The sequence below is a fragment of the Eufriesea mexicana genome, unplaced genomic scaffold (assembly GCF_001483705.2).
Source record: "Eufriesea mexicana isolate 0111107269 unplaced genomic scaffold, ASM148370v2 scaffold654, whole genome shotgun sequence".
Classification (NCBI taxonomy): domain Eukaryota; kingdom Metazoa; phylum Arthropoda; class Insecta; order Hymenoptera; family Apidae; genus Eufriesea; species Eufriesea mexicana.
The window spans coordinates 778,140-787,186 of record NW_016908877.1 but is presented as its reverse complement, the minus strand read 5'-3'; the positions used below and the strand labels follow the sequence as shown (position 1 = coordinate 787,186).

The following is a 9,047-nucleotide window of genomic DNA, read 5'->3' as shown; positions in this document are numbered from 1 at the left end:
CATTGTTCTCCTCTTCTTCCCCGCGGATTACGCAATGCGCGGCCAGGTCTCTCGTATGAGCAGAAGCGAAAAATTAAAATGGAAATGAATTTTGAACGGCCGTCCGCGGCCTTGAGGAGCTGCGGCGGGAACGGCTGGAGAACGTCGAGGTTAGAGCGGTGACGCGCGAAACGACGCGTTGGTCGCGTGCGAGGGAAGAGATAGTACGTGTCGAGTGATGGCCGCGTGTTGGACGAATGTTTGGACGCGTGGTACGACGGTATTTATTTTATTATGCAATCGGTCGTGGGGTCAGGACCGGGCGAGGGAAAAGGTGGTAGCTCTGGGCGGTTCGAGGGGTGCGAAAAAGTAGAGGGGTGGCGAAACGTTGTCGTTAACGCGCCGAGGTTTCTCCCCGATGTTCAGGGACGCTGCGAGAGCCACCGGGTACGTGGGAATCGCGTCACATGCCTCTCCCTTTTCTCATTCGACGACTGCTATTTGTTGTCGCAGAGAAATTGCCCGTCCACTTAACTTCCTCCGCCTCCCGGCGGGATCGCGCCGCGTAAACAGACATCCACGCCTCTGATTTTTACTCCGTACACCCGAGCACGATCGAGCGGAAATCGGTGACGAGGGTCTGTATACCGGGAAATATCGCGGACGGTGTCTTTGGACGCGTTGCCCCAACGATCTGCAGCTTCGACGCGAAAGAGACTCGGCCTCGGAAATTTATAGACGGGTAATGATTTAATCCCTGATCCGCGAGGCTGTCGATTCGATAGAATTGCAATCGCTCAATTAGGCGTGAGGTTATGGCTGGCACGTGGCGGCAGCACGTGCATCTATCGTCGTTACGGGGCGAAGTAGCCGCAGAGTAGCGAGCTAAACAAGCACGCGCGAAAGCACCGGGGAGGAATCTTGGAGCGCGGACTCGCAGCGATCGGCGCGTGTCGCGAGTAAATCGAGTAGGCGGATGGTATCGATAGAGGGCTGCGAATACGGATCCGGCCCTAATTGCAGGATAAACACTCGAGTTTGAGTGAAATATCACGTACGATATCGATACTCGAGCCTCCACCCTGTTCCCGCCGCTTCCATCTTTCGGGGTTGCTGCCGCGCCGAATTATCGCCGATTTTCCATCTCTGCCGACGCAGAAGCGAGGAATATTTTCACGCTTCCGCGTGGCTTGGACGCGTGGATAGCGAGGCTGCGAGAGGCGCGACGTAGATGGAAGGGAAGAGGAAGCGAATGAAAAAAGCATAGGTTGGAAGACGGTAACACGAAGCTTATCCGATTATTCGCTTGTCCCGGATATGTGTTGGTATTTCGTTACTTACTTATGCTCCTCTCTGCTAGATTACCGCGTAAGAACCACCGGCTCCGAAGGCCACGCGCGTTCTTTTTCGTTGGTCGGGTAAAAAGGCTGGCAAACGCAGATGCACGGTCTTCGATAACGCCGGCGGTTCTCCGGTAACAGACCTTTGTCTCGAACGCGTTTCCGTTTTCAGGCGGAATATCGCGATTCCGTAAACACGGGAGGTAAATCGGGTGCGATGCGGTTATCTGCTTTACGCAGCGATTTCGCCTAGGTCATACTCGAAACGCAAAGTCGGCCAAATGTTTTCGTAACTGATGGCCTTTTAGAATTCCGTCTCCCATCGACAGCGGCACGTGCTATCATCCCACGGTCCCCTGAATAATCCATTCCTCCGCCTACGTTCCGCGCCGTCTAGCCGCCTGTTCGTATTTTAGCTTTTAATTAATTTTCGATTCCCTTCCTCGAACGTATTCCTTCGATATTCGCCCGGTCCATCTCTCTTTGTTGCCGACTTCGAATTTTGCTACCGTCGCATCTCGTATTCTATGAATACCGAAGTAACCGGCTTGCTCGCGGGACAAGTCCGCCGCCGCTCTGCGGCCCTCCTTCGATTCCTCGGTATTTACGCGAAACGAGTAATTTATGATTCGATCTTCAGCGACCTGGCCGTTTTGATGTATAGCCGGACTTACCGGTAGCCGGTTAATTCGCCGAATAATTACAAGCGAGATTTCGTATTCGATCGGGCAGATCGGCCGACGTAATTGATATTAATTTGCATTTTCTAATTCGACGGTAGAAGTGTTTCGCGTTATCTCGGTTATTTATTATTCAATCGCGCACACGAACACGCCGCGACAAACCTCTGGGGAAGTTCGACGTTAAGCTTAATCGCGCTCCCTAGACGCCATATTTCATCGCGAGCATAGTTTTAGATGCTATCGCGGATAAGCGAGCGCCGCTCGTGTAATTCATACGGTCGTCCCGCAAGAACTCAATACCGTATTCGAGTACGGGGAAGATAATTAATTAAATTCGCACGTCGCGATTAATTAGTCCCTTTCGTTACTCGGTCTAATCTCTTGCTAGACGCGACACCCGACGATCGCGCTGCTCGCTCGGCCATCGCGCGCGTGCGCCATCGATCCCGAATTCGCGAATTCGCCGAGGACACTCTCGGCCGGGCGAGAGAAATTACCGTGAAATTTCGTTACCAGTCCATTGACTTCCACGGATTCCGATCCATTTGAAAGCTCGAAACACGAAACCCCGTTGGGGACGGAAGAATCCAATAAACAGAAAACGAATTTGCTATTAGGGTCGCGTCTGATCTCGTTGTGGGCCAATGAGCCAAAGCAACCCTTATATCAACCCCCGGGTTTCCGTCTCGCGCTGACGATAATAAATCGAATCATACTTCAGGACGCAGCGGGTGTTTGCCGTTCCATTAGGGTTGCTTAGCTGGCCGCTTTTCGGTAAACCGGCGTATCCGAATTTATCTCTCGGCGGAAAACTTTCCACGGCTCGCGAGTTCCGCTGGGACTCACGTGTCTAGGTGTGTGTGGCCGATGAAAGGCGTAGATCGGGCGCAATGGCGGATTTCCAAGCTCGAGTTTCGAATCTGTTCTCGCGTAGAATTCAAGCAAACGAAGGGCTTTTCCTCGCGCCCACTTCTCCGCGCGTGGAAGCAGGCGGAAGACCATAATCGGAATTCCATTGTCTCGTTGCTGGATAAGGGCCTGGCTTTCTCAGGGGCCGATGTATAGTCGGCAAAGGCCGTCGTTAACGGTAGCGCTAACGCCCACTCGACAATCAAGCATCCTCTCGCTGGATCCGTTCTTCTCTTTCCCCAGAAGCCTCATCCCTTCGGACCAACCTCCGTTGCTTCGATCCGCCGCGGAGCGAACGGAACAGAAGATACGGATCATAGATTCAACGATCGCGGGCGTGTCGTGGCCATCGTTGCGACGGTAGCCAACCGGCATGGAATTTTACATTGTGCCCGGCGCAATCTTTCTCGACGATCTACCTGGCTACCACGCTGATAGCCCACTCGACCAGTTCGTTAGCCAACCATCACGCGTATGCATCATCGTCGGCGTCATCGTCGTCATCCTTTGCTCCTGCGCGTGCTTACGTATCGTTCTTAGCTCCAGGGAACAGTTGCAGGGTCAGCGCGAGAGATACGACCGATACGACCGTGTCATCCCGATGCATCTCACGGACCACTCCTCTGCCCCCCCTCTCTCTCTCTTTCTCTCTCTTTTACTCTTTTCCTCTCCTCTTTTCGCGCTTCCGTTTTCTCGCGTCGTCTCGCTCGACAACCCGAGCAACCTGGATTCCGTCCATCAGACGAGCTAAATTACGCGTGGTCTCTTTAATTATTCGCCTTCGACGCTGTCGCGTGGTGCAGCGTAGAGGAACACGAGCCGAAGCTGGAGAGATGCAAACGACGCGTACGATATCGTCTTCGCGTTTGCTTTCTCCTCTCGTCGTAAACCACTCTTCCAACTCGCTCTCGCGGTAGGAGCTGCTGCTTTTTAATTCCTCCCCCTCCCGCCCCTTCTTCCTCGTCTTTCTTCGCCTCTCCGTTCGCGTTCTTCTCTTTGCCCGCTAAACCTACACTCGTCGGTGCTTTCTCTTTTTACGCGTTGTCGCGAGTGCGTTCGCGGACGCGGTTCTGCCTCGACGCGATCGACTTTACACGCTGGAACAATTACTATACCGGGGGGGAGAAAAGTGGCAGCTCGTGATCGGATAATTAGCCCGGCGACCACGAGCCGAGGAGTAACGACATGGATCGCGAGACAGGAATATCGCGTTATAATTCGTGGGAGCAGTTCACAAAGTCGGATCTTAAAGTACTCGATTCGATGGATCGCGGAACACGCGGCGATCCTTCGGATCTGGGTATCTGCCATTCCTTCCCCGAGTTTACGATCCAACTTCCAACCGGGAGACACTGGCCAGGCTCAGTTTTCCAGCCTCTTCTTTTTATTGGCCGGAACGTTGTACGTTGGCGTGTTGGATACCATCGTTTCCAGAGGCAGCTGGGAACGAACCGCGACTTTGGTCCTCTGGATGGTCGTGTATTCCGGGGTGTACCCCTGCCCTCCTCGGTCCCCGTTCCGCCGTCCTGACTTGTCCCCCGTCCTCCTCCCTCCGCCGCCCCTGTGACCCCCTCATAAGCGGATTACGTGGGTCCCGGAACGAGCCAAGCGAGGCTCGATGGCACGAGGAAGGTAGAGGAGGGTGGGTCGTAGCGGGGGAACTGTTCAAAATTACGCTATCGCGACCTCGCAACGCTTACACCCCTCTGCGCCACCCCCTTTTCTGTCCTACGGTCTGCGGTACCCATGCCCTTACCCTTCTCTGGTCCAACGCCATCCACTCGTCTTCGCCTTTTCCATCTTTCGCGTATATTCGCGCGTATCCACGCGTATTCACGCGTTCCTCGCGGTCGCGACTTCTCTCCGCTATCCCGACGAATATATTCGTCGCGCCACGCGCGATTCGCACGATCGTCTAATTCCGGTTCCGCTTCCTTGTGTGTTTCAGGAATGAATCAGCGCAAACAACGTCGGGAAAGAACAACCTTTACCAGAGCTCAGCTGGACGTGCTAGAGGGACTTTTCACGAAAACGCGGTACCCGGATATCTTTATGCGAGAAGAGGTCGCTCTGAAAATTAACCTGCCCGAGTCACGAGTTCAGGTAAATTCCCTTCTCCTTTTGCCGCTTTTTCTCGCGCAGCCGATGCGCTCGCGGAGGAATCGATCGCGTGGTAGCCCGGCAACTTGCTCGCGTATAGGTCACCGTACGTAACGAGCCACGAGAAACAGGAACGATCTCTGACGAACGGTGGTAACGAGTCGGAGAGAAAGAGGGTACGCGAGTGTTTCGTGCTTCGGCAAGCATGGACGAGATTTAAGGTATTTACACAACGCGGTGTCGCGCCCTACGCCCCTCCGGTTTCGCCATTGTCCCGGGCCGTGGCTGTACATTGATAGATGTGCCGACGAGCTCGTTGACGCTTTTATTGCGGTCCTCGTAACATCTTTATTTCGTGGCGGGATGTCCCGAAGTCACGGCATCGTGACGGGAATTTAGAGCTCGCGAATCCCCCCGACGAGCCTCCATTTTCTCCCTCCTGCGATCGCGATACGCCATTAACGGCGCTCCGCGTTGTCTCCTCTTCTTCTTCTTCTTCTTCTTCATCTTCTTCTTCTTCTTCTTCTTCTTCTTCTTCTCCGACCCGCTCGACGGAAACTCGCGTCGCGGAATCCGACGACTACGACGACGCTCGGCAGGGTAGCGTTGTCTCCTCTTCTTCTTCTTCTTCTTCTTCATCTTCTTCTTCTTCTTCTTCTTCTTCTTCTTCTTCTTCTCCGACCCGCTCGACGGAAACTCGCGTCGTGGAATCCGACGACCACGACGACGCTCGGCAGGGTAGCAAGATGTAGGACAAAGCGAGGAAATTCGGTCCAGCGGAGTTTCCACGCGAAGTTAAGCCTCCGGTGAATGAAGGCGCAACTGCAAAAGGGTGTAACACACGCACGTCGTACGGGAGCACACGTGTGCTGGATGTACATTGTAGAGGCGTACCCACGTGAACGAATAATATCGAAGGGGGAAGGGGGAGAGGTGGATAAGGGAGGGAGAGAGGTCGAGGGGTGTGTGGATCTAAAAGTTTCCGGGGGAGAAGGAGAGGAGAGAGGCACGACACGGGGTAGAGGTGTGTATAGGTGGAGGAACACAGAAGCACGATGTATGGAACACAACGTATAGTTGATTTGTTCCTGGATTATAGCCCTTCGTTCTATCTCGCTCGCGAGTTTCTATACGCTCTTCTCTGCGAGAGAACGACACAGCTGCGCGCGATGTTTGCTACGTTTCAATGCGCCAGATCGTTCGTCCATCATTTACGATCGAGGAACGCGTCGAAACGTTATTTTCTCGATGAAAAAGAGAAAAGCCTATGGCTGCAGGAGCGGTAGCATCCGACAGGGAAAACGATAAACTTCTCCTCGCCAACGGGTTTACCTTGCGCAAATTTATTCGTATTAAATTCTACTCGCCGGTAATCTACGTTATCGCGAAAAATATCTGTATCCGAATGTCGGGACGACTCGCGCGACGAATTAAAAATTACTCGGCAAATCGTCATCGAGCGACGTGTCTGCGAGACGCGTGGCGTCCTGGTCGTATCCCTGGTCACATGGCGTGCACACCGGGACACGGCCGCGGGGCGACGTCGAATTGATAATACAAATAAGAAAATATATCTGTCATAACGAAACGTGAACGCAGCTGCTCCGCGGCCAATGGTTCGGTGTTTCCGCGTTGGACGTTAACCAGATGCCGATGCAATTTACACCTAGCCGTCGATACACAGAGTGGAACTGGCTGTGGTTCGCCCCGAGGGCTTCCGGATGGCACCACAGCCCGTTCCGTTGGTTTTTGGGGTAGCTGCGTGCTCGGGTTGCGTGTTGTTCCCGAGGGGGGAGAGGGGGGGGGGGGGGGGTGACGTTGTGCAAACAGCGAGCGGTAATGGGCGTTTTCTCTCTCTGGTTCTTCTATCTCTTCCTTTCTCTCCCGGTTCATACGCAATATCCGCGTTTCACGCGCCTCGGATCTTCGCACCCCATTTGCGGGGGTCGTGTTTGCCGAACGAGGATTCGCCCGTCGCTCCTGGACCGATACGAGGATCGAAACGAGCCTCGGGTTATCCCTCGCGTGTCTCGTCCTTGGTTCCAATCTCTGATTTTTTAACGCGTCGTTCGCTCTCAACTTTTCAACCCCCGCGCGCTTTCCACGAGGTCGGGAGGTCCGTCCCCTGCCCACCCTTTCAACTCGACCATCTAACGCGCGAAATTCATGGCGACCGAAAATCCCGTATCCGCTTCGGCGGTTCGCGTTCCTCGCAACAACTGTTACAATGCCGTCGATAATAACAACAATGACGGCGGGTCTTGCTTTTAAAGGCACGGGCATAGATTCATAGGATCGCACCCCTGGCCACATTGTGCGCCGGGATTACAGAGGGTGCGTGAGGGGGAGTGAAAGGGGGCTGCGTGCGCGAACTTGCGGCCTACCGGGGGTTACTTTTTGTCCGTGCTCGGGACGCGGTTGTCTGCTGCACGGGAGAGCAGGGAAAAGGAGGACTCGTCGCTTCTAGGAAAGCTCTCCGTGCTTTTTCCATTTCCCTCCACGCGTCTTCCCGTGTGCGTGTTATTACATTCGCGTTAAGGATGCGGGTGGGTTTTTCAGGAATTATCGGACGCTCGGGGTAGCAGGACGAAGGGGCCTCGATTGGCGCATGCGTGTCGGGAAACACCGACGACGCGAATCTCCAGGGATACACACGTATACGCGTATCTTAAGATGCGAGCGTGTGCGTGGAAACTTGGCCCCGCGCACACACACGCGCTCGTAAAAGCCCCCGAACTACTACCCCTGCGTCGGTTCGTTCCTTGTTATTGTTACGATTTAATGAAATGTTACGGCCATCCGCCCGCGATTACTTTCCCATTGCACCGATTAACTCCCTATTGGTACGGTTCCATCCCTCGTGACAGCACACCTTTTCTTCCCGATGATCCCTCGGGCCAGGCTTTCCGCGAGAGACCTCGCTGTGCCACTGTTTCGCTTCGTCGGATAGCGAGGGGTGATTTTAACGAAACGTTCGTCTTGCTTCTCTCGCAGGTGTGGTTCAAGAACCGTCGAGCAAAGTGCAGGCAGCAACTGCAGCAGCAGCAGCAGCAGCAGCAGCAACAGCAGCAGCAGACCTCGCCGTCGAAAGGGTCGCCGAGGTCGAGTCAGAGCCAGAGTAACAGCAACAACGGGAACAAGATGTCCACCAGCTCTTCGGCGACGCCCAGCAGACGCTCCTCTCCGGTCTCCCCGCCGCGAGGCAAAGAGGCACCGGGCCCCAATTCGCCGCTGCTGTCAACCACGTCGACGTACCCGCGCCTCGGCGTGACGCCGACGGGCGGAAGCGGCGCGAACAGTGCCCTGACCACTCCGTCTCCGCCGTTGACCCCGGGTTCCAGCCAGTTACCACCGTCGTCTTATCCGCCTCCGATGAACCAGATTCATCACGGCGAGTATGGTTTCACTTGGAGTTCAGCGTCACCCGGCTCGGTGAACCCGAGCCAATGTTACGCCGGGCAGACCTACAACGCCTACCAGAATCCGTACACCAGCGGCGATTATTATCAGACCCAGATCTCGCATATGCACCACAGCCCGCAAGGAAATTATCATCATCCGCAATATCATCACAACATGACATTGACGTCCTCGATGTCGCACTTGACCAGTCATCATCTGAATCCGACCGGCACCAACGACATGGCCGCGTCTCCGTCGGACTCGGACGGTTACATACTGCCCGATCAGAAGTATCAGACGATGGTATAGCGGTCCAGCAGGTCCTCCGGAATCTTCCAGCGTGGCCAGGAGGCCGCAGCCGTGGCTGGGTCCTCAGCGAGTTACAACTGGCGCCTAAACTCCGCGGCCACTTGCTCCGAGATCAATGGTAACATCGATTCCGATGACGACTGATAAGGCACGCTGTTCGGAACAAGATTCGAACGTTGAAACTGTCCATCTCGTTTTTCTTTTTTCTCCCGCGAGTCCCGAGGCACCGGGACCTCGCGAGCAAGAGCCTCGAGAGGGTTCCGGTTCCGAGGTGAAGTAGCATATCGCGTAGCGTTGCATCGTATCGCACGTACTCTCGCGGAAA

At 54.8% G+C, this 9,047-nt stretch overlaps 1 protein-coding gene across 1 annotated transcript in view; it reads left to right on the top strand.

Annotated features, from left to right (window-relative positions):
• The window catches only part of LOC108546439 (orthodenticle 1), an 11,726-nt gene extending 3,004 nt beyond the window's left edge, over window positions 1-8,722 (top strand). Inside the window, exons 3-4 of the mRNA XM_017898503.1 lie at window positions 4,860-5,014; window positions 8,006-8,722. Of these exons, the coding sequence (XP_017753992.1) occupies window positions 4,860-5,014; window positions 8,006-8,722 (872 nt within the window). The remainder of the gene's footprint in view (window positions 1-4,859; window positions 5,015-8,005) is intronic.
• The last annotated feature ends 325 nt before the right edge of the window (window positions 8,723-9,047 follow it).